Source organism: Bos grunniens, chromosome 7 (assembly GCF_055505025.1).
Source record: "Bos grunniens cultivar Pamir isolate PY7600 chromosome 7, Bosgru_T2T1.0, whole genome shotgun sequence".
Classification (NCBI taxonomy): domain Eukaryota; kingdom Metazoa; phylum Chordata; class Mammalia; order Artiodactyla; family Bovidae; genus Bos; species Bos grunniens.
The window spans coordinates 6,303,312-6,329,668 of record NC_141171.1 but is presented as its reverse complement, the minus strand read 5'-3'; the positions used below and the strand labels follow the sequence as shown (position 1 = coordinate 6,329,668).

The window sequence follows — 26,357 nt, the reverse complement described above, 5'->3', positions numbered from 1 at the left end:
AAGAGTCTGCAGTACTGTGCGAGTCACTGAGATGTGGCACGGGGACACAAAGTGAGCAGACACTCTTGAAAGTGGCCCTGACGGACGCCCTCAGTGCAGGGTCGCTGCAGACCTTCACACTGTCTTTCAAAAAGGTGACATCTATGAAGCACAATAAAAGGCTATTCTCCTGTAGACCCAACAGACCCAGTGACCTGCACAACCCAAAATATTTGCTACGTAGCCCTTTATAGACAAAGTTTCCCAACCCCGAAGTAGCAAGATTTGTTCATGTGATCAAAGTCACGTTTTCTCTTAAAACCACTTTTAAATTAATGTTACCATTAGTATGATTTGCTCTTCCCTGGTGGTTCAATGGTAAAGAATCCGCCTGCCAACGCAGGAGACACGAGTTCGATCCCTGGGCCAAGAAGATCCCCTGGAGGAGGAAATGGAAATCCACTCCAGTATTCTTGCCTGGCAAATCCCATGGACAGAGAAGATCCTGGCGGGCTATAGTCCATGGGTTCACAAAAGAGTCAGACACAACTTAGCAGCTAAAACAACAACAGAATTAGTGAACTGAAGTGAAAGTCGCTCAGTCGTGTCCCGCTCTTGCGACCCCATAGACAGTATAGTGCATGGAATTCTCCAGGCCAGAATACTGGAGTGGGTAGCCTTTCCCTTCTCCAGGGGATCTTCCCAACCCAGGGATCAACGTAATTTCCTGTAGAATCAGGATTGTTCCTTATCCTTGGCTCTTCTACGCTGGACCACACAATAAAGCCCTCTGGCCACGGGGCCCCTGCCTCTCCAGCCACGGCGTTTCCTCTTGGCTCAGGTGCTGAATGACACCTGGGTGTCCTTCCCCTCCTGGTCTGAGGACTCCACCTTCGTCAGCTCCAAGAAGACGCCCTACGAGGAGCAGCTGCACCGCTGTGAGGATGAGCGCTTCGAGGTGGGTGTGGCACTGCGGCCCCCGGGGCCCCTGCTCGGCCCTCTCTGTGTGCCTCCACCACGGGATGCATCCTGATCCTCCTGAAGCCGTCTATTCTCCTCTGGGGTGGCGGCGAGTCCAGTGCCTTCCAGCAGTGGGCAGCTCCCAAAAGCCTCCCTTCTCTGCCTTGCTGCCCCCCAGGCTGGCTCCGCGATGCTGCTTTTTCTTTCTTTTTTTAAAGTGTGCGTGTATTTCATTAACTACAGTTAGGGTCACTTAATTTTGTAACAGAAATTTTTTACTGAGACCATTGTAGATTCACATGCAGCTTAAAAAATAACAGAGTGCTCCAGGTACCTTTGCCCCAGTGGAAGCAGCTTGTAAATCTCTGAGGCAGTGTCACAGCCGGGGTGTGGACCTTGACCCCGCCCGTGACCTTACTCACGTCTCCCCAGTTGCACTTGTATCCGTGTGTATGTGGGGAGGGCGGGGAGGATCTTGTGCCTAAGTGTTTGTCTTGTGCGTGTGTGTCTAGCTCTGGATTCTCTCCCCTGTGGAGGCCCGTGTGCCCACCACCAGCCAAGACCCCAAACAGGTCCCCCACCAGTCGGATCTGTCACGCTGCTCCTGTACAGCCCCTCCTAGATCTCAGCAGCGGCCAGTCTGTGCTCCACCTGGTTAACTCTGCCCTAAATGGAAGCAGTCACGTGGCTGTAGCTCTGGGGACGGCTCCCCCTCCCCCGCACGTGATCTGGGGAGTCTCCTGCAGGCTTTGTGTACTGTGCCTCCCTTCCTCAGTGATGAGGGTAACATGCGTTCGATGCCTGTGAAGAGGGCCAGGCCAGGGCCTGTCCCCCTCCTCAGATGGGTCTACCAGTGGGGAGGTCCAGGTAGCACCAGGGCCCGGACCTACAACCAGCCATGCTTGCCCCAGTCCCCCGGGCCTGCATCCATCACCCCTTCCCAACCTCTGTCCCAGCATCCCTTCTGCTGGCCCGGGCTCATCCCTGGGGGATGAGCTGACCCGCTGACCTCTTTCTGCCTTCCTGTCCATAGTTAGACGTTGTCCTGGAGACCAACCTGGCCACAATCCGGGTGTTGGAGAGCGTCCAGAAGAAGCTGTCCCGCATGGCGCCGGAAGACCAGGAGAAGTTCCGGTTGGACGACTGTCTGGGGGGCACGTCGGAAGTGATCCAGCGCCGCGCTATCCACCGCATTTACGGCGACAAAGCCCCAGAGATCATCGAGAGCCTCAAGAAGAACCCTGTCACCGCTGTCCCCGTTGTCCTAAAAAGGTGCCCTCACGCTTCTGACCGCACCACCCAGGGGCTCATTACTGCTGTTTGTCCCAGGTGTAATCTGAGGGGGGCCTTGGGGACTCAGGCTGGCTGGTTGTGTTTTTTGGTCTTCCTTTCTCTCCCTTTTCCATCCCCAAGACAAAAGTACAGCCGTTAGTGATTATTTGTGTCCTCAAAAATTCCACTCTGCACGTGATCATGCCTAAACATGAAGAGTAATTATCTTAAAGCACAAATGGGACTGTCCTGTATCATGGCTTGCCTTTTGTTTAATCACACATTTTGGGGCCCTCCCTGTGCTGTGAACAGTTATTGGTTAAGTGGCTGCCCTGGGCTGGTTGTACGCCCAGTGCTGGGGCCCCAGTCGTGAGCAGCCCGACAGTCCCATCCACCGGGAGCGCAGCAGCCGCACGCAGCGCAGTCAGTGCCGCGGGCCGGGACGGGGGGGCTGCAGGGCAGTGGCGTTTGAGCGTCCGTAAAGCCAGCTCCAGCGAGGCCGCCAGCCGCTCCCACCGCCCTCCATCCAGCACAGAGCCTACCCCCGTGCCTGCAGCAGGCCGTCCGGGCCTGGAACGGGTCCGTGGGTCTGAGGTGGAATGAGCCTGCTTGCCCCCACAGGCTGAAGGCCAAGGAGGAGGAGTGGCGGGAGGCCCAGCAGGGCTTCAACAAGATCTGGCGGGAGCAGTATGAGAAAGCGTACCTCAAGTCCCTGGACCACCAGGCCGTGAACTTCAAGCAGAACGACACCAAGGCGCTTCGCTCCAAGAGCCTGCTCAACGAGATCGAGAGCGTCTATGACGAGGTGAGGCCCCCTCAGCCGGGTCTGGCCCTCCCGGCCTCCGTTGCCCTCTCAGGGCTGCGTGGGGATGGGAGGGGTGTCCCCTTGGCCCCGGGCCGACCCAGGAAGGTGCCCTGCCGTTGTCAGCAGAGGGCTGACTCCTCAGCTCCCCGCGCCTCGCTGCACCTTCCTTCAGCTCACTGGGGCTGGCAGCTTTCCTGTGCTGCTGCTCGCCCTGGGCCTCGGAGTGTTACGGCCTTTGGGAGGAAGGTCCCATCTAACCCGTACTTGCCGGTCTTACTGTGTAGTACTGTTACTGTCCCAGTTTTAGCAGTGGGGAAACTAAGGCACCGGAGCTGGCCCCTTGCCCAGGCTGGCCGCAGCAGGCGAGGGCGCCACCTGCCGCCACCACGCTGCCCTCTTAGTGCCCTGCCAGGCTTTGGTGTGGTCCAGCTCACGGGGCCTGAAGTGAGGCCGGCCAGGCCCTGGGCTTGAGGAGCTGGGCTTTGAACAATGCCTGTGGGGAGAGCGTTACTAGCAGGAGCCCGAGACAGGAATCCTGGCGGGGGCGGCTCACTGGGCGTTGGCTGTCAGGGAAGGGGGGGGCTGCTGCTCGGTGGCGGAGCCCGGGTCAGGGAGCAGCGCCACTGACCGAGTGCCCCGCTGGCCAGGGTCACTTCCCCCCCCTCTGCCACACATAGTCCTGAGCAGCAAGCGGTGGGGCTTGTCTTACCTCCAGGCCCTGGAGCGGCCCCGCTAGGAGGCTCACCCTGCCCAGAGCTCGTGTTCCTCCACACGGCTGCAGAGACCACTGAGCGAGCTGGCCCCAGACCACCTTCCCTCCTGCCTCCCTGCCCCGCTCAGTGCCCACCACTCAGCCCCAAGGTCCACTCTGTGATCTGGCCTCTGCACTTCAGGCTGCAGATGCTTGAGGCCTGAGACCCCCACCCCGACCCCAGAGTCGGGGGCGCAGCCGCTTCCGCCCTGCTGCCACCAGCAGAGTCCTGCAGGGCCTTCCCTGGGGTCTGAGGGAGAAGGGCTGGGGCCTGGTGAGCTTGTGTGTGCGGCGCCTTGCTGCTTAGGGCAGGAGACCCTTCTCCTATTGCGTGGCTCACGGAGGACAGTCTGGTTACGAGCTCCGACCCTTGCCTGGAAGATTCTGAAGGGCGTTTGTGACATACACAAGGTGGGGACTCAGAAAGTAGTAGGAGGAAGGCCACGCTAAAGAGCCGGGAGCAGGACTGAGCTGCAGTGCCCGCACCCCGCCTCTGCCTGCTGGGACCCACTCAGACGCCGCCCATCCCTCCAGCGAGGAAGGAAGGAGGCCTCTGGACACTGCAGATTCCACAGTGGAGACGGGAGCACATGACTTGCCCTTCCCAGAAAGTGAAGCCCCTGGCCAGGGGGCAGCCTGAGAGGCCCTGCCCCTCTTTCCCTTCGGGCCCTCATTCCAGGGGAGTCTGGGGAACCCCTCAGGGCCACTGTTGAGCGCGCCAGGGAGGGCTCGTCCTGACCTCGGGAGCTCCCCGCTCACAGGGACAGCGCACACGCTCACTTCTTCCTGGAACCTGGTGTGTCTGCCTCTGTTGACTCATGCAGGGGACCAGCGTCACCAGGAGAGAGTACAATGTGGGGCAGCCTGTGCAAGGCTGCGGGGTACTGAGGGTGTTCGGGCTCGTTGGGAGGAGAGTTGTTGACTGGGTAAAGGTAGCAGGAGACGGTGAGCCCAAGGATGAGGTTTTCCAGGGAGAAAGATCCAAGGCGCGTGTGAAGGTCTTGTGCACAGCAGGACAAGCTCAGCACCCCCACAGCATCAGAGGAGTGTGGGGTGGCGTGCCAGGGCCAGGGTCCTCTTCTGAGTCATGTGCGAGGGTGGAGGAAAGGGGCAGCTCGGGCTGATGGAGCTCCTGTGTGGCTCTAGACTCCGTGTGGGGAGTTGTAGAGTGGGCTGGTAGACAGGGACGAGCAGGTGGGTGGCCCGTGCTAGTGCCAGGTAATGGGAACACCGTGGAGGGCTCGTGGCAGGTGGGGAATGGACTGTGGCAGGAGACGTGAGGGTGGTGTCAGCCAGGCGGGCAAGGCTGGAGGGGGTGGAACTGGAGCGGGAGCAGTCACAGCCTTGCAGGGTCTGGCTGAGTGTGAATGCATGACGGTGGCGGAGGCCCGTGCTGCACTGGGCCTTCGTCACCCCCAGGCAGCCTGGGGCAGCTGGAACTGCATGCCCAGACAGCGCTGCCCGCATTCCCCCAGTCCCTTGGCACCGTTGGAGGCCTTGGTGGAGGGAGTGTGGCCTCCTTTTGGCCCCAGAGTTGGGGTTCTCCGCGCGGGTCACTCCTGTTCCAGTGGCTGCCCTGTCTCCCCAGCACCAGGAGCAGCACTCAGAGGGCCGCAGTGCCCCCTCCAGTGAGCCGCACCTCATCTTCGTGTACGAGGACAGGCAGATCCTGGAGGACGCGGCCGCCCTCATCAGCTACTATGTGAAGCGGCAGCCAGCCATCCAGAAGGAGGACCAGGGCACCATCCACCAGCTGGTGCACCAGTTCGTGCCCAGCCTCTTCTTCTCCCAGCAGCTGGACCTGGGTGCATCTGAGGACTCTGCCGATGAGGGCCGGGCCAGCCCCCAGGGGCAGGCTGCAGACCCTGGCGGCGACCGGAAGAAGCCGGCGCCTGGGCCGCAGAGCAGCCCCCCAGAGGAGAAGGGGGCCGCGGGCGAGGCGCCGGCCCCGGAGCCGCAGCCACCGCAGCACAAGCCCCTGGACGACGTCTACAGCCTTTTCTTCGCCAACAACAACTGGTACTTCTTCCTGCGCCTCCATCAGACCCTGTGCTCCAGGCTACTGAAGATCTACCGCCAGGCGCAGAAGCAGCTCCTGGAGTACCGCACGGAGAAGGAGAGGGAGAAGCTGCTGTGCGAGGGCCGCCGTGAGAAGGGCAACGACCCCGCCATGGAGCTGCGGCTGAAGCAGCCGAGTGAGCCCCAGGGCCTGCCCCCTGGGCGCCGGGAGGGGAGACGCCTGCCCTGAGGGAGCCTGGGGCGGGAGCCGCGCGTGTGAACCCCGCGGCCTTCCCCGCGGCAGCTGTGTGAGCCGCACCCGCAGTGACCAGGGTGCCGCCCGCAGGTGAAGTGGAGCTGGAAGAGTACTACCCAGCCTTCCTGGACATGGTGCGGAGCCTGCTGGAGGGCAGCATCGACCCCACGCAGTATGAGGACACGCTGCGCGAGATGTTCACCATCCACGCCTACGTGGGCTTCACCATGGACAAGCTGGTGCAGAGCATCGCCCGGCAGGTGAGCGGGCAGCCGCGCCGGGCCCTTTCCTTCACTCCTGTGCTGCGGTTGGCCCCGTGATTGGCAGCTTTTCTTCACTTTCAGTTAAGGTAGAGTTCATGTAACGTAAAATTCACCATTCTTAAGTGAATCTTTCAGTGGAACTTAGTACATTTATAGTGTGCAATTGTTACCTGCCTAGTTCTAGAACATTCCCGTAGTCCCCCAAGGAAACCCCGTCCCCACTGGCAGTCACTCCCCACCCTTCCTCTCCCAGCCCTTTTCTCTCTGCGGATGTGCCTGTTTGGACATTTCACGTAGACGGACTCGGGCAACAGGGTGGCCTCTGGCGTCTAGCTGCTCGCTCTTGGCATTGTGTTTTCAAGATTTATCCACGTTGTAGCACGTGGCGGTCCTTTTTTTGAATACCTGTTAATTTGGCTACGTTGGGTCGTAGTCGTGGCACACAGGATCTTCACCGAGTCTCCGGGACTCCCTAGTTGTGTTGCGTGGGCTCAGTTGCTTTGAGGCACGTGTGATCTTAGTTCCCCGACAAGGGATCAAACCCACGTCCCCTGCATTGCAAGGCAGATTGTTAACCACTGGACCAGGGAAGTCCCAGCGCGTTCTTCGTTTTTATGCCCAAATGGCATTTCATAATGTGGATGGAGTGCATTCTGTGCTCCCATTCATCCATCAGTGGACACTAGGGTTGCGTCTGCCTTTCGGCGGTGGTGACCAGTGCTGCCGTGCACACGCGTGTGTGCGAGGAGATGTTGGCGCTCCTGTTGACAGACCTTTCGTGAGGGGAGTTTAGCAACCTGTAAAGAGCCTTAGCTCTCTTCTGAGGGGACTGGCGGTGATGTGCCTCAGCATCGCCCACAGCTGAACGACAGCAAGAGGAAATTGGTCACATAATATAAACAGCAAAGCCCCGGGCTAGTCCAGTGTGGTCCTGGACCGTTTTGGGGAGCACTCTTGTTTTTTGCCGTGACTTTGGTTTCCTGGTTGTCAAGTGAGGCTGTTCACTGTAAAGTGGGAAAGAAGTGGAGGAAAGAATCGCGTCATTCCTCTGCCACTCAGATGCAGTCACTAGAAACGTTTTTAACTCATTATTGACTGGGGGATTTTTGCAGGAACTAACACCTGTGGCTGGCAATTTGCTATGTAAGTGATCCTGAAACTTTTCCAGTCAGTAACATTTGAGTAGCGAAGGATGTGTTAATACATCTCTGGCCTGTCTGGGCTGCAGCTCAGTGCAGAGAGACGACTCAGCTCCGTCTGACCCTGCAGCTCAGCTGTTGCCAGGACTTGTCTCTTCATAAACTTAAAGGTGAAGTTTGTTTATAGGTACATTAAGTATGTTTATAGGTACTAAAGGGATTATGTTTGTAACTGAACATTGTTGCTGTAGTTCAGTCGCTAAGTCATGCCTGACTCTTGTGACCCCATGGACTGTAGCCCACCAGGCTCCTCTGTCCATGGGATTTCCCAGACAAGAGTACTGGAGTGGATTGCCATCTCCTTCTCCAGGTGATCTTCCCAACCCCAGGGATCAAACCTGCGTCTCCTGTGTTGGCAGGCGGCTTCTTTAGCCCTGAGCCACCAGGGAAGCCGTGTAACTGAATGTTGGGGAGAGAGAATCATTTGCCATCACGGTGATTTTCAGTGATCCCCACACCCATTTGGGCACGCTGTTTCTGTACGTTTCTCACGCCCAGGCAGAGTTTACTGGTCTGCTGTGATCTGGTCTGCTTTGGTTAGCTCTGCTTTTCTCTGGCCTGGCTTGCCCTGGTCTAGTCTGGTTTGCTTTGACTTCGTTTGCTCTAGTCTGGTCTGGTTTGTGTAGCCTGGGCTCATTTGGTCTGGTCCGCACCTGGCACGGAGGTCGCCCTGCACAGCCTGTTGGACACTGACCTTCACCCCCTACCTCGTGGACTTTGCCACGACCCCTCTGAGCAAGGCGGGGGCTGTGCCTCCCCGCTCCTGGGGGGCTCACGCCCGGCACCAGCCAGCTCTTCCGCCCGCAGCTGCACCACCTTGTGAGCGACGACGTCTGTCTAAAGGTGGTGGAGCTCTACCTGAACGAGAAGAAGCGGGGCGCCGCGGGCGGGAACCTGTCCTCCCGCTGTGTCCGTGCCGCCCGGGAGACCAGCTACCAGTGGAAGGCCGAACGGTGCATGGCCGACGAGAACTGCTTCAAGGTGAGCAGCCAGCCCGGCTCAGCCCCACACGAGGCCGGCCGGCGGGAGAGCGCGCCCCCCACAGGAGCCCAGCGCCCTGTGCGGCTTTCGCAGGACCTCTGGGTGTGGCCCCAGCCCCGGAGGCCCCACAGGGCTGGTGAGGTGGGCACCCAGCAGTGGTCCCTCAGGGAAGGCTGAGGCTTGGAGGCTGGGAAAGCGAGGGGCATTGATGACCTTTCGACCTCATCCTGTGCCAGCCTGGGCTGTTCTCGCAGCTTCAGGCTGTTTGTCCCCCGCCCTCCCCCAGGTGATGTTCCTCCAGCGCAAAGGGCAAGTGATCATGACCATTGAGCTCCTGGACACCGAGGAAGCCCAGACGGAGGACCCTGTGGAGGTCCAGGTGAGGACTGCAGCCCTGCACTCTGAGCCCTGCGCACACCTTGGGAGCTAAGGGCAGCCACAGGCAGCATCCGTCTTGTGGCTCCCACCCCAGGAGCCTGTGCACACGCGGGCCACGCACAGGCCACAGAACGTCCACAGGGTGCCTCTGTGCCGACGGAACACTGGCCACGGAGCCCCAAGAGGAGGCGGGCTCTCTAGGTGTTCCCTCAGAGCCCAGGGCTATGTCCCAGGCAGGAGGGTCACGTGGGAGCCCATCTGGCCTCTACCAAAACCCTGGCTCCTCCCGCCTCCTGCCGGTGCCCGGCCATCGCCACGGTACCCACGGCCAGCCCAGTCACTCAGACCCTGTGGTGTGTGACTGCTGCACACCTGGTGCCTGAAGCTCAGAGCTCTGGGTGTCCCGCATCACCAGGAGAAAGCGCTCCTGGCCCACACTGACACGCACCTTCCCCTTGCTGTCCTTGAGCCGGGAAACAGGGCCTGGAAGCCTCCAGCTGCCTTCACAGAGCTGGGGACGCCGCCCACCACAGCCACCAGAGCACCCCTCCGCGTCCTTCACGGGACACACTTTCCATAACAAGCGAGGGTGGGGGCCTGCACACTCTTTCCCTTTTGGACATTTCCAGCAAATGTGCATTTGTTAAGTTTGAGTCTGGAACAGCCTCCTGCTTTAACAGGGTGGTGAGCAATTGAGGCGTCCCTTGGGTGCTGCAGGCTGTGCCCGTCCTGGACCTAGTGCCCCTGTGAGCCCTGCCGTCTGCTCACCCCCGACTCCTACCTGTCTCTCCCTCTTCCATCCTGCTGCTTGTGTCCCGCTCTCCCTTCCCGTCCACCCATCCCCCGACCCCGCTCTCTCCATGTCAGGGGCCTCCCGTTCCCCGTGTAAACTTACCACATGGCAGGTACAGTGAAGCAGTTGTACAGCAGGGATTTATTCACTTAAGCGTGAAGCTCCATAAACCATCTGAACCTCGGCCTGGGTGTACCTGCCCCACCGCAGCTGAGCCCTGGGCACTGCCACCTTCTGATCTCCAGCACACATCCGGGTCCGCCTGGAGCTTTGGGAGGGATGCAGATGAAGGGCCCCGGAGCCACTGACGCCATGGGCCGTCTCCCTCTGTCCCTCCAGCACCTGGCTCGGTACGTGGAGCAGTACGTGGGAGCGGAGGGCGCCTCCAGCTCGCCCACCGAGGGCTTCCTCCTGAAGCCCGTGTTCCTGCAGAGGTGAGAGGGCCCGGGCCCCGGGGGCCTCTCCCACGGTCACCAGCGCCCAGCGGCCTGGGTTTGAGTTCACGGGAGCCAAGGGGTCGGGTGGGGGTTTCTGTTGCCTCGGTTTACATTTCTCCAGCCCTGGAGGTCAGGCGTCCTCCCGCTGTCTCTGGATTGTGGGGACCTCCTAGCCTGCGGGTCCTCCTCTTGCCCCCAGGAACCTCAAGAAGTTCCGCCGCTGGCAGTGTGAGCAGGTGCGTGCGCTCCGCGGCGAGGCCAAGAGCTCCTGGAGGCGGCTGGTCGGGGTGGAAAGCGCCTGCAACGTGGACTGCCGCTTCAAGCTCAGCACCCACAAGATGCTGTTCATCGTGAACTCCGAGGACTACATGTACCGCCGAGGGACGCTGTGCCGGGCCAAGCAGGTGTCCTTCTCTGCCCGAGCCCCGGGAACCTGGGGCCTGCCCACAGCTGTTTGGGGGTATCTGGGCCCCTGAGATCCAGCCCATGGCCCTTTGGGGTGCCTAGGCCCCCAAGTTGCACTCCATGGCACTCTGGGGTGCCTGGGCCCCTGAGATCTAAGCCATGGCTTTCTAGGGTGTGTGGGCCCTTGAGGTCTGAGCCATGGCCCTCTGGGGTGTGTGGGCCCCTGAGGTCTGAGCCATGGCCCTCTGGGGTGTGGGGGCCCCTGAGGTCTGACCACGGCCCTCTGGGGTGTGTGGGCCCCTGAGGTCTGACCACGGCCCTCTGGGGTGTGTGAGCCCCTGAGGTCTGAGCCATGGCCCTCTGGGGTGTGTGGGCCCCTGAGGTCTGACCACGGCCCTCTGGGGTGTGTGGGCCCCTGAGGTCTGAGCCATGGCCCTCTGGGGTGTGTGGGCCCCTGAGGTCTGACCACGGCCCTCTGGGGTGTGTGGGCCCCTGAGGTCTGAGCCATGGCCCTCTGGGGTGTGTGGGCCCCTGAGGTCTGAGCCATGGCCCTCTGGGGTGTGTGGGCCCCTGAGGTCTGAGCCATGGCCCTCTGGGGTGTGTGGGCCCCTGAGGTCTGACCACGGCCCTCTGGGGTGTGTGGGCCCCTGAGGTCTGAGCCATGGCCCTCTGGGGTGTGTGGGCCCCTGAGGTCTGAGCCATGGCCCTCTGGGGTGTGTGGGCCCCTGAGGTCTGACCACGGCCCTCTGGGGTGTGTGCTTGGCCCTGGGGCGCCTGGGCCGTCCTCATCGCTGCCCCCCCACCCCGGCAGGTGCAGCCCCTGGTCCTTCTGCGCCACCACCAGCACTTTGCGGAGTGGCACAGCCGCTGGCTGGAGGACAACGTGACAGTGGAGGCAGCCAGTCTGGTGCAGGACTGGCTGATGGGGGAGGACGACGAGGACATGGTGCCCTGCAAGACGCTCTGCGAGACGGTGCGCGTGCACGGGCTGCCCGTGAACCGCTACCGCGTGCAGTACAGCCGCCGCCCGGCCTCGCCCTGACGCCCCCGCGCGGGCACTCGGCAGCGCACCGCAGAGTGCGCGCTTCCTGGGCCTGCACGCCCCTTGGGCGTTCTCATGAACAACGTGAGGGGCGCAGAGCGTCCCCCAGCCTTGCTGCTATGGGCTGAGCTCCGGAGAAGGGCGGGTGGCGGCAGCTCTTGGCCCCACGCTGTCATCCCTCTTGGCTTCCCCACTTCCTTTGGGCCCGTCCTGTGCCAAACCTGCCCTCCCTCGCACTTGAACTCCAGGGGTTTGGTCCCCGCTGGCGCGGGGAGGATCAGTGCACTGGCCAAGGCACAAGTGAGCACGTTCACACGCCTGCGGGGCCACTCCTGTCATGCGTGCCAAACCCCCAGGCCTGGGGCCGCAGTCCTTTTCTGCACGTGGTGAAAGTCGGCAAAGAGCCGCGCCAGGCCTCACGTTTGGGAGGGAGCAGCCTTTGAGAACCCCTGGGCACCTGAGGAGTCAGGCCTGGGTGGACTTGCTTGAAAAGCGTGTCCTTCCCGAGGGGTTGTGAGAGCTTCTAGAAACATTCCCCAAGCTGGACACCTGCACTGACGGCTTTGAAAATGAGATGAGCCCTCTCAGCTCTTGGGGTCCCCTTGGATGCCCAGATGTGGAGTTGGGTGGGCGGTGCCAGGACTGCCCGGAAGACCCTCCTCTGGGAAAGAGGCTCAAACCCTGTATTGATCCAACAGCTGCGCTCTGTGCCCTATGGGGAGGGGCCCCCCTGGCGCGTCCGCTGAGCTCGAGTGCCCCCTCCCTGGGAGGGCCTGGGGTGCACTTGTGTACCGAAGATGGACATTCTAGAAGTATATATATGCACACACCTATTTATTCCTCTATGCTCATAGTGGTTGTAACTTCTACAGCGGCCAAGTGCCACAGCTTCTCTGGGGGTAACTGCCTGCCTTGTTGAATTCCGCCCACCCACCCCAGCGCCTCCATTCCTGCAGCCGCCACCCTGGAGTGGGCACAGGTGTGGGGGGCGGAGGGCTTTCTGTGCCAAGAATGCCAAGTAGTTCGGGCCAGGGACCAGCCCTTTGAACCATGAGACAGCTCTGGCCAGGCCCCTGGCATCATCAGACACGGGTGGGCTCTCCCGACACACGAGCCCGGTAGCACCCCTGTGCAGCCGCCGCCTCCAGCCGCAGCACTCGCCTTCCTGCAGCTGAGCTGTGCCAGACCCAAGGTTCCGGAAATTCTAGAAGTTACCTGTGGAACTCTAGGTTTGCGAGGCCTTAGACTCCAGCCCCGGGCAATTTCCAGGCCAACCCGTCCTGCCCGGGTGTCTCCTCACCCGTGTTTTCTCAAGTGTAATTCACGCACTTTGTACTCATCCTTGTTTTATAAGAAGGACATCCACCAGAATTCCTGACCCAGACCCTCCCAGCAGCCGTCCTCCTCAGGAGCCCGCAGCCCCCCACCTGTAGCTGCACCCAGGCCTGGGGTGCAGGCCAGACCCCACCGAGCCCCTGCCCTGCATGCTTCTAGGGAGCATCTCTTCCGTTTTTGAAGAAATTTATGTTCTGGGGCTTGTACTTCCTTTGCAGCTGTTTTGAATGTAGTTTTCCTTTTCTATTTATTTGCACATTAAAGTTAAAAACTAAATACCTAAAGCTGTGAGGTTCAGTCAGTCATTTCCTGTGAGCACATCTTGGGGTGACCTCTTGCTGCCAGGGGAGCTGATCTGACCGCAGGGCGTGCGCCTGGGTTTGTTCCCTTAGGGTGTAGCCCTGTCTGCGGAGTATTTTCTAGAATATTCATTCCCACCTCAGTTTTCACATGGTAGGAGTGAGACGTCTCCTCTGAGTGTGGTACATGGGGAACATAATTTGAAGACTGCAGTGTTTGCTGTGAACCTTCTGCACCCACCCACCCACCCACTTGGGACACCAGGTCCAGAAGCCCCAGGTGGGAGGGGCTGCAGGTCTCCCCCTGCTCCGGCCCTTCAAAGCCACCCTCCCTGCTTCTACAGCTGCCCCCCCCGGCCCACCCTTCCTCTCACTCACCTGTCCCCGAAACATCCCCACGACCCCCTTCTGCTGAGGGGAGGTGAGGCTGAAGGACAAGGAATTGAGGACTAGCTGCTGGCTGAGGTCTGTTTGCCACTCTTCTCACCGTTGTAGTAAAGTACCTGTGCCACAATGTATCACGTGACCATTTTAAGTGTACAGTTCAGTGGTAAAAAGTCCACACACACTGGGAATTCCCTGGATCCCAGTGGTTAGGACTCCACCCTCTCACTGAGGTGCACGTGCAGTTTTGATCTCTGGTTGGGGAACTAAGATCCTGCAAGCCCTGTGGCTTGGCAAGGAATGAAGGAACCGAGGGAGGGAGGGAAGAAAGCACATCCATGTGGCTGTAGAACCGTGCCCACCGACCATCTCCAGAATTTCCTCATCTTCCCACACTGAAATCCTGTCCTCAGTTACACACTCACTCCCCATCCACCCTCTCCCAGCCCTGGTACCCAACTAGTCTAGTCTTCTGTGTCTCTGAATGTGGCCACTAAGGACTTGATATAAGTGGAATCATATACTTTGGCCAGGCTTCCCAGGTGGCACTATTGGTAAAGAACCTGCCTGCCAATGCCGGAGACCTAAGAGATGCAGGTTTGATCCCTGGGTCGGGAAGATCCCCTGGAGAAGGGCTTGGTAACCCACTCTAGGATTCTTGCTTGGGAAATCCCACGGACAGAAAGGAGCCTGGTGGGCTACAGGCCACGGGGTCACAAAGAATCAGACACGACTGAAGCGACTTAGCACACACGCACGCATACTTTGACCACCTGATGCAAAGAGCTGATTCATTGGAAAAGACCCTGATGCTGGGAAAGATTGAGGGTGGGAGGAAAAGGGGACGACAGAGGATGAGATGGTTGGATGATGTCATCAACTCTACATGAGTTTGGGCAAACTCCGGGACATAATGAAGGACAGGGATGCCTGGCGATCTGCAGTCCGTGGGATCAGAGTCAAACATGACTGAGTGACCGAACATCAGCAATATGCAACATTTGTCCTTTCGTGACTGGCTTACTTCACTCAGCACAGTGTCTTTGAATGAAGCCCATCCATGTTGTAGCCTGTGTCAGAATTTCCTTCCTTTTACAGCCACTACTATGCCTTTTTTTAAGCATAAAATTTTAAGCATAAAAATTAAGTTTTTATGGGAAGTGATGCACAGTGCACAAAGTTCCAATAGTACAAAAAAGCACACAGAGAAAAGCAGGCCCCCAAGTCTCTCTGAAGGCAGCCGGCCCCCAGCATCCCCCAGGGGGTGCCTCCATGTGGCTTGTCGTTTTTCTGGGACAGCCGCCCTGAACCATCACATACTGTGTTTGGGGGCCCTCTCCTGTGGGACAGGGCTGTTTCCATGGTGACTAGTGGGGGAGGGGGAGTTATTTATGGGCACCTCCTACACCCCCCCCACTGCTGGAAATTTCCCGGCACAGACGTCTTCCTGCGCGTGTGTATCTGCCATAAATTTCTAGACACGGAACTCCTGAGTCAAGCCACCCTCCTCAGGGCGGGGAAGAGCTGCCCCTGCCGTCCCCAGCTTCCCCTGAGCAGGCTTCCTGCTCTCTCCTGAAGGGGCGGCAGGGGGTCCCCGTCCCCACTTTCCTGTGCGGTGAGAGTGTCCCCATCATCACTGGTCACGTGTGCTGTGAGACGCAGGCATGGGGCTGAATGTGTTACTGGTGTTGGAGGAAACTGCTCAGAAATGAGGGAGAGGCTCCTGGCTGTGACCCCTGCTCCCGCTGAAGCTCCCCAAGCCTCAGTATCTGCCCCCCCAACCCTGGGGCTGGGGGCAAGGACCTCGGCATCTCAGCCTCCAGCTGAACTGACTCTATCATGGACTGCTTGGTCATTTCCTGGCTGGTCCCCGTGTCCCCAGCTGTGTGGCTAGATTAGGGCTTGCCATACCAGGACACCGTCTCATCCAATCCCCTCTCCAACCCCGAGTTCTTCTTTCCTCCCCACGGTTCCCACAGGATGCCCCTGCTCCCCGACCTTGCCCCACCACTGTGGCCCAGCCCTGACCACACAGAAACCAAGAACCCCTAGGGCGGGTCCGCCCCAGGGTAGGATGGGATAGCTCCTTCTGACGTCTGGAGGGGGATCTCATTCAGGAGAGAGGAGCACCTTCCCCTCTGGGTGGGACATGGAGAGGTCTCTGGGGTGAAGGCCTGAAGGAAAGGGGGCTCGGGGTGCTCTCTGGCCTAGCTGGCTGTCTCCCTCCAGCTCAGGCACGGCCGTAGCCCCTGGTCACACCTGGGACCCCAGGTGGAGGGTGGGCCCAGGACAGGAAAAGAAGGGGCTTTGAGAAGAGGAAGCAGTTCCCTCCCAGAGATAGCCGCTGCTGGGCTCCCCTAAGACCCCCAGGACAGTACGTGGTCAGCACTGGGGGCTCTGGCTGAAGACCAAAACCTCCTCAATCCTCAGCAGACCCCAGGCTCACCAGGCTTTCTGCTCTCTCCATCTTCCTCTGCATCTACCTGAGGGCTTGTGTTGCGTTAAGCAGCATGACGTCCGGCAGCCCCCACAGAGGGCCAGGGGCATTTACGGGGGGTCCACTCCCCTCTTCTGACCTCTGACCTGGTGTCCTGCCTGCCAGAGCCGGGGGTGTGGATTTGGGAGGAGAGGGCTTCAGGAGGGGCCAAGAGCTCTTGACTGGGGGGTAGGGATGTCGTGCAGAGGGCTGGTTCCAAGAAAGGGAGGGACGTGGTTCCAGAGGGCTGGAACCGAGATGTGACTGGCCAGCAAGAAGTGGCCACTTGGCCCCCGGGGGCTTCCTGGGCTGGGCCGGGGCTGGAGGTTCCATCTCACTGGCTGAGCACCTAGAGCCAGAGTGACCCCAGCTGCCCGATCTCCTTAGGCCAGGCCTGGGGCCGCCCACCCACTCGTGAGGACAGGGGCTGGCTTATCTCACACGGCCCTGTTAACTCCTCCGCGGGCACTCAGGAAGTTGGGGGTGGGGGTCCAGCCAGGCAGGAAGACCGAGGTCAGCCGGCCACAGCCCAGAGCAGCGAGCACCCAGCTCCACCAACATGTGGGTACTCTTGCTGCTGTGGCCTCTGGCCCTGGGGTTCAGTCTGGGTGACACCCTGACCCCCATCGGCTTTGAGGACACGGGGAGCGCAGCAGAAGGCGATGGTGAGTGACCTTGGGCCCTGCCTTGGAACTGAGAGGGAGGTCGCCCAGAGCCAGCAAAGACAGCGAACTGGGGGTGTGGGGGGCGGGTCTTCCAGCCCAGCCTGGAGTCCACAGGGGCTGGGGTTGTCTGTGTCCAGCTCTGTCCCGGGGGCTCCTGAGAACTGGGGCCCACTCCAGTTTCTCAGGAGGTAGCACCATCCAGTCGGGAAACCAGATGAGGGATCGGTGGGTGGGGGTTAGGGGTGGTGATGCTTCTATCCCCTTCCCTCTGGATCGCTCTCCCCACAGACATCACACAGAGGCCCCACCCCCGCAGCTTCCCCGGCCAGCCCTGTGCCAATGACAGCAACACCCTGGAGCTCCCTCCCAACTCTCGGGCCCTGCTGCTGGGCTGGGTGCCCACGAGGCTGGTGCCTGCGCTCTATGGGCTGGCCCTGGCAGTGGGGCTGCCTGCCAACAGCCTGGCGCTGTGGGTGCTGGCCACGCAGGTGCCCCGACTGCCCTCCACCATGCTGCTGATGAACCTGGCGGCCGCTGACCTGCTGCTGGCGCTGGCGCTGCCGCCACGGATTGCCTACCACCTGCGGGGCCAGCGCTGGCCCTTCGGCGAGGCCGCCTGCCGCCTGGACACGGCCGCACTCTACGGCCACCTGTACGGCTCCCTGTTGCTGCTGGCCGCTGTCAGCCTGGACCGATACCTAGCCGTGGTGCACCCGCTGCGGGCCCGCACCCTGCGAGGCCAGCGCCTGGCCAGCGGGCTCTGCGTCACAGCCTGGCTGGCGGCGGCTGCCCTGGCGATGCCCCTGGCGCTGCAGCAGCAGACCTTCCGGCTGTCACACTCTGACCACGTGCTATGTCACGACGTGCTGCCCACCGGTGCCCAGGCCTCCTACTGGCGGCCCGCCTTCATCTGCCTGGCGGGGTTCGGCTGCTTCCTGCCGCTGCTGGCCATGGTGCTGAGCTACGGGGCCACTCTACGCACGCTGGCGGCTGGGGGCCGGCGGTACGGCCACGCGCTGCGGCTGACCGCGCTGGTGCTGGTCTCCGCCGTGGCCCTCTTCGCGCCCAGCAACGTGTTGCTGCTGTTGCACTTCTCAAACCCTGGCCCTGACGCCTGGGGGGACCTGTACGCCGCCTACGTGCCCAGCCTGGCGCTCAGCACCCTCAACAGCTGTGTGGACCCCTTCATCTATTACTTCGTGTCTGCCGAGTTCAGGAGCAAGGTGCAGGAGGGGTTGCTCCGCCGGGGACCTGGCACAGCCACGGCCTCCAGGGAGGGCGGCAGCCGGGCGACGGGGACCCGGTCCTCCTCGCTCATGTGACAGGCCCTTCACAGGCTGGATGAACAGGAAGGGAGTCATTCTGGGTTGAATAGGGTCCCCTCCAGATTCACATCCACTGGGAACCTCCCAAGTTGAGCTTATTTGGAAACAGGGTCTTTGCAGGTATGATTAGCTAGAATGAGGTCACACTGGAGTACAGGGTGGGCCCTAAATCCAATGTGACTGGTGTCCTTACAAGAAAAGGATGCAGAGACATACAGAGAAAGCCACTTGACAGTGGGGGCAGAGGTGGGGTGACGTGGCCGCAAGCCACAGACTGCTGGCAGCGACTAGAAGCAGCCAGGGGAGCAGCCTGGGGCAGTCTCCCTCGGAGCCCCCAGAGGGAGCAACGCTGCCTACACCTTAATCTTGGACTTCTAGCCTCCAGAACTGCCAGAGAATAAACTTCTGATGTTTGAAGCCACCTGGTTTGTGGTACTCAGTTATGGAAGCCCCAGGAAAAGATGGGGATTCAATGTAGTTTTCTGGGTCTGATCAGCTCCCTTGTGACTGAGTCCAAGGTAGGGATGCTGCCTTAAGACCTGCTGTAGGATCCCACCCAAGAGGAGGCTTGGGCCCCTGACACCCCCGGGGGCCAAAGCGGCTGGGAGCCCTGTTGGCTGTCCTTCTCATCCCCAGAAGCCAGGCTCCAGCTTTGGGATGGGCTTTATGGCTCTGAGGCTCCCACCTCAGTCCCCCAAAGCCTGGTGCAACCCATCTTGGGAGCTATGGAGTTCAGCCTCCTGCTGTGACCTTGGTTACCAGACATCACCTCCTGCTCCTCACCTGTGGTCTGATTCCTCTCTGTCAGCTCCCCAGTGGAGCGGGTGGGTGGGCAATAGGAGTAAGATTTAGGGTGTGCACCCAGGCTCAGGGGGCTGCAGCTCTGCAAACCCCACCCCCAGCCACTTGAAGGCTGCTTTGAATCGAGTTGGGGGACACCACATGTGGAGGGGCGACCGCAGCCCCAGACACACACACACATACATAACCTGCTGCTTCCCACCCAGGCGGGCAGTGCGGGGCACGGTGTCGGGAGCCACTGAGGCATCAGCTGTGGGGGTAAGCAAGCCATCCCCAGAAGCAGAGGGAATGGGCACCATTTCTGGGCTCCCCATTGAGTTCCTGTCTCAGGTCTGGGGAAGAGTGACCAGCCCCAGGACACACACACACACATGCTCACCCACGTAAGAGGGAGCCTGCGGCCGTGTGAGTAATGTCAATGAAGCATATTGTGTCACTAACCTGGTGTGAGGAGGTACTGGAGCATCCCAAGATGTTACCATTGGGGAAGTTGGGTGAAAGGGTACGTGAGACCTCCCTCTGTTGTTATGTTGCTGTTGTTTAGTCGCTCAGTCGTATCCCACTCTTTGCCACCCCATGGACTGTAGCCCGCCAGGCTTCTCTGTCCATGGGATTTCCCAGACAAGAATCCTGGAGAGGGTTGTCATGTCCTTCTCCAGGGGATCTTCCTGACCCAAGGATGGAACCCACGTCTCCTGTATTGACAGCCGGGTTCTAAGCCCCCATATTGGAATGATTCTTTACAAATGCACTGAATTTATGATGATCTTGGGGTTCAGGTGTTCCAAAGCCTCCTCCCCATCCTCCTTGGAAAGGCTGGGCTGTGGATGAAGGGATGGAAGCAAAGGGCCAGATGAGAGCCGGCTTCAGCCCCTGGAGCTGCCCCTCAGCCTCCCCAGCCCACAGGAGGTTCAAGCCTGCCAGGGACTTGAAGGAAATGAGCTTTTATTACACCAGCAGCCTCCATGGCAAGTGGGCAACAGGGCCTTGGCCAAGGGAACTGTAACCCTGTAGGCTGGTGGGGGTCAGGGATCAGCACTGCATGTCGGGGACCCCCAGGCTGGGCCGCCCCCTCAGGGTCTCCGTACTGTCCCGAGATGAGCTGTGTGGGCTGAAATAAATACCACCGTGGAGGGAGAAGACAGGCCAACACAGGGGAGGAGCAGCTCAGAGGCAGGTCTGCGCGCACGGCTTCGGTTGGTCCGGAGCTGGGACACCCTCCAAGGTTGCTAGTGGGAGTGACAATCCTCCAGCTGGGGTCCCGGGAGAGCAGGGGTTCAAGGGGCGGTGAGGTCCAGAAGCAGGAAGATGAAAGTGCATCTTCTTAGAGCCCAGAACTTCCCCACAGAGCCTGGTGCCATCCAGACCTAACATTCAGGGGGCCCCTGAGGCTAGATGGGGCTGCAGGGGCTGGGACAGATCTGGGGCAACTTGGGGTTCGGGTCCTGGGGCTCAGCAGCTTGGGTGGCCCAAAGGGAGGCTGGGACTTCTGCATTTTGGAGAAGAGGGGCCTGTTTTGTTTCCAAGTTGCTGACGCTGTGTCCGAGACTTGGCCAGAGTTGTGTCCCCTCAGAAACAGGCCTTTGGCCACGAGTCCTTCCCAGAGATGTCCCTTCTCTGGGGAGCAGCGTGTCAGGCTGTGAGAGCTCCTCCAGCTACCCAGCCTGTGGGCTACGGGGTGGGGCGCCTGGAACTCCAGCTGTAGCTGGGGAGGAGGGGGAAGGGGCCTCCAGCCACCCCACTGACTGTCCTCCCTGTTGAGGTGGGGGCTGGGCCCCCGGGAGGCCCACCATCCATCAGGGTAGGTCTCTGCCAGTCCACGTATCGGGTTCGACTGGAAGCAGGGGTCACCTGGGGTGGGGTCTACCAGCCCCTAAACAGTCAAGTCTTCTGTCGCCAGCCCTCTTTCGGCAGGTAGAAATCACGGCCTGATCACGTCTTCCAGCTTGGAGTTTTAGGAGGAGAAGCCACTCTGACTGATAGGAGAGAAGGGAAGATGCCTGTGGGCTGCAGGCCTTGGGGGAGGGGCTGCAGACCCCTCCGGCGCACTGGCCGCCAAGGGGCACTCAGGATGGCTGCTTCCACCCACTGAGACAGGAGCACCCCCCTGGAACAGAGGTGGGGGTACATGGTCCAGCCAGACCCCTCACAGTGGCGGGATGGGGTGCTCACTTTTGGTAAGAATGAGCATAGCTTGCGTGGGACCACCGTTCAAATCGAGAACGTATCCGTGGAACTCGATCAGCTATGAGAAGCCAGGAACTACTGATCCGACACCAGCCACGGATGCGCTGTCAGTGGTTCACTTTTCTCACTCACTCTATTGAGTGAGAAAAGGCCAATCTCGAAAGGCTACATACCCCGTGATTCTGTTTACAAAGCAGCCCTGAAGTGACAAAATTATAGGGTGGGAAGACAGATGAATGGCTAGGGGGAAAGCAAGGTGGACATGGCTATAAAACAGCAGCTAGAGGGATCCTTGAGGTGATGGGCTGTCCAGGAGCTTGACTGCAGTCATGATTACAGAAAGGTACCAGTGCTGAAAGGGGCTTCCCTCATGGCTCAGCTGGTCAAGAATCTGCCTGCAATGCAGGAGACCCTGGTTTGATTCCTGGGTTGGGGAGAAATCCTCTGGAGAAGGGATAGGCTACCCACTCCAGTGTTCTTGGGCTTCTCTTGTGCTGGTAAAGAATCAGCCTGCAATGAAGCAGAACTGGGTTCGATCCCTGGGTTGGGAGGATCCCCTGGAGAAGGGAAAGGCTACCCACTCCAGTGTTCTGGCCTAGAGAATTCCATGGACTGTATAGTCCATGGGGTGGCAAAGAGTCGGACATGACTGAGTGACTTTCACTTTCACGTGTGCGGGAACTGCAGACTCAACAGCCGCCGAGTACACGTAAATGTGGCGAAATGAGTGAGAAGGGCAGACTGCACTCATGTCAGTTTCCTGGTATGACACTGTAACTTGAATTCTTGGTCATGTTACCAATGAGGGGAACTGGATGAAGGGCACCTAAAGCTCTCTCTGTTATTTCTTACAACTGCCTGTGAGCCTACAGTGGCTTCAAATTTTCAAGTTTAATAAAAATCTCCCCTTCCATAATGAAAATAAAAGCAGATCTGTCTCAGAAGACACTGGAAACAATGGGCAACACCTGGGAGACTTTAAAGGTGTTATCATTCAGTCGCTAAGTCGTGTCCGAATCTTTTGTGACCCCATGGACTGCAGCCCTCCAGGCTTTTCTCTGTCTGTGGAATTCTCCAGGCAAGAATAGTGGAGTGGGTTGCCATTTCCTTCTCCCAAGGATTTTCCCCACCCAGGGATCGAACCCGCGTTTCCTGCATTGATAGGTGGATTCTTTACCACTGAGTCACCACTGTGCTGCTGCTGCTAAGTCACTTCAGTCGTGTCCGACTCTGTGCGACCCCACAGACGGCAGCCCACCAGGCTCCCCTGTCTCTGGGATTCTCCAGGCAAGAACACCGGAGTGGGTTGCCATTCCCTTCTCCAATGCATGAAAGTGAAAAGGGAAAGTGAAGTCGCTCAGTCGTGTCCGACTCCTAGCGACCCCATGGACTGCAGCCCACCAGGCTCCTCCGTCCATGGGATTTTCCAGGCAAGAGTGCTGGGGTGGGGTGCCATTGCCTTCTCCGGAGTCACCACTGTACATATGACAATTATAGCATGAGGGACGGGAGGGGACAACACATGGACATAACCAGCTCCAAAGTTGCTACGTTTTGGCGAAATGGTTACCATACTCCCACCAAGTAGGCTGTGAAAAGTTTAAAGATGTATATAGTTTGGTTCCTCAGAGCTACCACGATAACTGAATTAAAGTGGAATTCTAAAAGATATTCAATTAATACAAAAGAGGGCATGGAGCCGACTTCCCTGGTGGTCCAGTGGTTAAGAATCTGCCTGGCAACAGCAGGAGACATGGCTTCGATCCCTGTTCAGGGATCTAAGATTCCACAGGCTGCGGAGCAACAAGGCCCACACACCACCCACCACTGCTGCTGCTGCTGCTGCTGCTGCTGCTGTATCGCTTCAGTCATGTCCAACTCTGCACAACCCCACAGATGGCAGCCTACCAGGCTCCCCTGTCCCTGGGATTCTCCAGGCAAGAACACTGGAGTGGGTTGCCATTTCCTTCTCCAGTGCATGAAAGTGAAAAGTGAAAGTGAAGTCGCCCAGTCGCGTCCAACTCTTTTCGACCCCATGGACAGCAGCCTACCAGGCTCCTCCGTTCATGGGATCTTCCAGGCAAGAGTACTGGAGTGGGGTGCCATCGCCTTCTTCCCACCCACCACTAAAGAGTCCATATGCTGTAACTACTGAAGCCCGAGGGCCACAACTACTGAGCCTTCAAGACACAACTGGAGCTTGAAGAGCTTCCGTGCTCTGCAATGAAAGAGCCCCCACACTGTAACTAAAATCCAATGTAGCCAAATAAATGAATTAAAAAAAATTTTTTTTAAGAAATTTGATTAGGAAGGAGAGAAGAGAGAGAATGTGTGAAGTGGAGGTGGGGGGAAAGAGGGCACGGAAGGGAAAATGAAACAAAATACTGCAGCAGTAACCCTAGACCCAGCTCCACCAGTAATTACACGCGTGTGAACTAAACCCAGTGCCTAGTGCAAGACGGTACACCCTCAAGTCTCCAGGACTTTGGTGAGTGCTGGTAGAAAAGTTTTCCTACTGGTTTGCTGAGTGGGAATATAAACCAGCCTTTGCCACCAGCATGGGGTGGAGAGACCCTTTACCACCCAGGAAGGCAGGGCTCTGAGGCTTGCCAGTGCAGCCAGTCTCCAGGGCCTGGCACTTACCTAAGCTGATAGATCAACCTGTTGTTTAAACCACTTGAGTTGAGTTGGCTCAAACCAAAAGATTTGCCTCCTCCAGGAAGCCCCTTCCCAGCCTCCCCACACAGAGCTCTCTGGTGACATTTCCTCCATCCTTCCCAACTCCACTTGGGCTCCTCTGAGCTCTTTGTCACCTCAGTCTCAAATTCCAGGCTTCCGTGTTCATCTTGACACTGTCCAGCTGGAGCAAGAATCTGGCTAACGTATCAATTTAGCCAGAACCCCATATCCTCCATATTGATCCCTCTTGATATCTGATTGGGTTCTTCATCCTGCCCTGCTCCTCCCCATCTCTCAGGATCTCTCAATCAACCTGGCCTGCCATCAGCAAGAATAAGGTTCAGTCTCTTTAGCTAGAATATCCCCCCTCCACCCCCTATTGTTTCCTCTCAGTAATTTTCCATTCACTGACTCCCCTTCCCCACTCCTTGGCTATGCTTACTATGCTCAGTCATGTCTGACTCTTTGCAACCCCATGGACTGTAGCCTACCAGACTGCTCTGTCCATGGGGATTCTCCAGGCAAGAATACTAGAGTGGGTTGCCATGCCCTCCTCCAGGGGATCTTCCCAACCCAGGGATCAAACCCAGGTCTCCCACATTGCAGGCAGATTCTTCATCGGCTGAGCCACCAAGGAAGCCCAAGAATACTGGAGTGCAGAGCCTATCCCTTCTCCAGGGGATCTTCTCGACCCAGGAATTAAACCAGAGTCTCCTGCATTGCAGGCAGATTCTTTACCAGCTGGGCTACCAGGGAAGTGCTCCTTGGCTATAAATTTCGCCCCCCACCTTTTTTTTTTTTTTAGGTGTGTGTGCTTAGTTGCTTTGCTTAGTCGAGTCCAATTCTTCTTGACCCCGTGGACTGTAGACTTCCAGGCTCCTCTGTCCATGGGATTGTCCAGGCAAGAACACTGGAGTGGGTTGTCATTCCCTTCTCCAGGGGATCTTCCCAACCCAGGGATCGAACCCAGGTGTCCTGCATTGCAGGCAGATTCTTTACCGTCTGAGCCAGTTGGGTACAATTTCAACCCCACTGCAAGACTCCATAGCACCCCCTCTTGAAAAAAACATTCCTTGCATCATGAATAACTTTTTTAAAAGGGTGAGTGGGTCTCAGGGACAGGTTTGTCCTGAGGTCCAGTCCTTGGGAGGGCTTCTTAAGCTCACCTTATACATATAAGCTGCTCTCTGATATGCACTGAGTGGATGCAGGTCAAGGGAGAACAGGTTATCCACCTCATCCCCCAAAACCTTGCAGGTCGACCCTCCATCAGTAGCTTCCACAGTGGAGGGAGACTGGGGGCAGATTCAGCTCTCACCTGTCCTCTGCTTCCTTATCCAAGTCCACCAACTCATGGCCAGCTGCCAGGTGCCCGGTGTCCAGGGGACCCAAGTCATACTCGTAGCTGTACAAGGCCAAGGCTGGTGTCGGCTGCTCTGGAAGGAAGGACTGAGTCAGTAGGGAAGGCACTGGAGAGAGAGGATCTGAATGACCAACAGCCCAGGGGGCTTGAGGAAGGATGTGTGGCCCAGAGCAACAGATAGGAGGTGAGGTCACAAGGTGGGGAAGGGGACACAGAAATCAGAGATGGGGAGACTCAGAAAAGCACCAAGTTGGGATGGGGCTGGAGAGAGACTGACCAAGACGGAGGAGATGCAAAGGGTTCTTGTTGCTAAGACTCTTGCAACCCCAGGGACTGTAGCCCAATATGAGATTTTCCAGGCAAGAACACTGGAGTGGGTTACCATTTCCTCCTCCAGGGGATCTTCCCCACCCAGGGATCAAAAACGTGTCTCCTGCATTGCAGGCAAACTCTACCACTGAGCCACCAAGGGAGCCCAGTGCAAACGGACCCAGACGCAAAGAGGTGATGAGAGGAGATGGCACGATGGAGAAGATGGAGTGATACATTCCGGGATGAGGTGGAGCCCCGAGGCCGGCCCTGGGGTGGGTCCTCACCAAGCGCGCAGCGGCCAGGGGGCGCGGGCTCCAATCTCACGCGGCGGCGGCAGGCGGCCTCCTGCAGATGGCAGGCGCTGGCGTAGACAACGCCGTCGGAGCCACACACCGGCTCCCCGCTGATGCTGCAGGCGCGGGCGCAGCCACAGCGCGTGACTGTCACCCCCTCCTCCGGAACGGCCACGGGACCTCGCTCTTCAGGGGACCAGCCTGGCGGGCGAGGCGAAGCTGTCAGGGCCCTGGGAACTCCAAGCTCCCCACTTGGCCCTCGCCTCTGCCTGGGCCTGGGATGGAGAAGTCCCTAGGGGCCAGGACCACGCTCCACAGAGTGGAGACAGTGCCCGGGAAGCCCTGAGCCCTGACCTGGTGGAATTTCACGCGAGTATTTGCCTAGTATTTATGAAAACAAAATTAAAAAATAAAACTTTTGAACTAAATGCAATCTAAATTCAAGAAGTTTGGAAAATAAAGAAAAGGGTTCCCAGTAATTCCACTCCGCCCTTCGCTGCCGCCAGTCTGAGCTCACGGCTTGGGTCCCTGGATCTGCCTTGTGGGGGAGGGGAGGCAAGGGCTCCCTTCCGGGCCTCCGGCTTCTATGCCCGCCCCGCCCACCCCGCTAGACCCCGCCCTCATCATTTCCCACTCTCCCTTGGCTCCGCCCCCTCACCCCTGCCCACACCCACCCCTCTAGGCCCCGCCCCTCCTCACTGCAATCCCCACCAGGCTAG

General features: G+C 58.9%; 3 protein-coding genes across 7 annotated transcripts in view; 2 read left to right on the top strand and 1 right to left on the bottom strand.

Moving 5' to 3' along the window:
• SIN3B (SIN3 transcription regulator family member B) overlaps nucleotides 1-13,138 on the top strand; it is a 44,245-nt gene extending 31,107 nt beyond the window's left edge. For all 3 annotated transcript variants that reach the window (XM_086408605.1, XM_086408604.1, XM_086408606.1), the window contains 10 exons: nucleotides 821-937; nucleotides 1,973-2,211; nucleotides 2,833-3,016; nucleotides 5,356-5,962; nucleotides 6,112-6,281; nucleotides 8,291-8,464; nucleotides 8,751-8,843; nucleotides 9,975-10,069; nucleotides 10,272-10,476; nucleotides 11,289-13,138. In XM_086408605.1, the coding sequence (XP_086264731.1) occupies nucleotides 821-937; nucleotides 1,973-2,211; nucleotides 2,833-3,016; nucleotides 5,356-5,962; nucleotides 6,112-6,281; nucleotides 8,291-8,464; nucleotides 8,751-8,843; nucleotides 9,975-10,069; nucleotides 10,272-10,476; nucleotides 11,289-11,519 (2,115 nt within the window). In that variant the 3' untranslated portion in view covers nucleotides 11,520-13,138. The remainder of the gene's footprint in view (nucleotides 1-820; nucleotides 938-1,972; nucleotides 2,212-2,832; nucleotides 3,017-5,355; nucleotides 5,963-6,111; nucleotides 6,282-8,290; nucleotides 8,465-8,750; nucleotides 8,844-9,974; nucleotides 10,070-10,271; nucleotides 10,477-11,288) is intronic.
• A 3,084-nt stretch (nucleotides 13,139-16,222) lies between these two features.
• On the top strand, nucleotides 16,223-20,388 carry F2RL3 (F2R like thrombin or trypsin receptor 3). Its single transcript, XM_086408603.1, has 2 exons — nucleotides 16,223-16,678; nucleotides 16,967-20,388. The coding sequence occupies exons 1-2, from the start codon at nucleotides 16,573-16,575 to the stop codon at nucleotides 17,998-18,000; spliced, it is 1,140 nt and encodes a 379-aa protein (XP_086264729.1). The 5' UTR covers nucleotides 16,223-16,572; the 3' UTR covers nucleotides 18,001-20,388.
• Nucleotides 19,733-26,357, bottom strand: part of CPAMD8 (C3 and PZP like alpha-2-macroglobulin domain containing 8) — a 99,547-nt gene continuing 92,922 nt past the window's right edge. For 2 of the 3 annotated variants that reach the window (XM_086408601.1, XM_086408602.1), the window contains 3 exons: nucleotides 25,630-25,839; nucleotides 24,989-25,106; nucleotides 19,733-20,780 (listed from right to left, as the gene is read on the bottom strand). In XM_086408601.1, the coding sequence (XP_086264727.1) occupies nucleotides 20,759-20,780; nucleotides 24,989-25,106; nucleotides 25,630-25,839 (350 nt within the window). In that variant the 3' untranslated portion in view covers nucleotides 19,733-20,758. The remainder of the gene's footprint in view (nucleotides 20,781-24,988; nucleotides 25,107-25,629; nucleotides 25,840-26,357) is intronic. The other variant, XR_015166530.1, reaches the window with a different exon arrangement.

What these genes read in the sequence shown, in the direction of transcription:
- F2RL3 (XM_086408603.1), top strand. Translation starts at nt 16,573, where the DNA reads ATGTGGGTACTCTTGCTGCTGTGGCCTCTGGCCCTGGGGTTCAGTCTG. An exon ending in GAGCGCAGCAGAAGGCGATG is followed by an intron (nt 16,679 to 16,966) that starts GTGAGTGACCTT and finishes CTCTCCCCACAG; the next exon opens with ACATCACACAGAGGCCCCAC.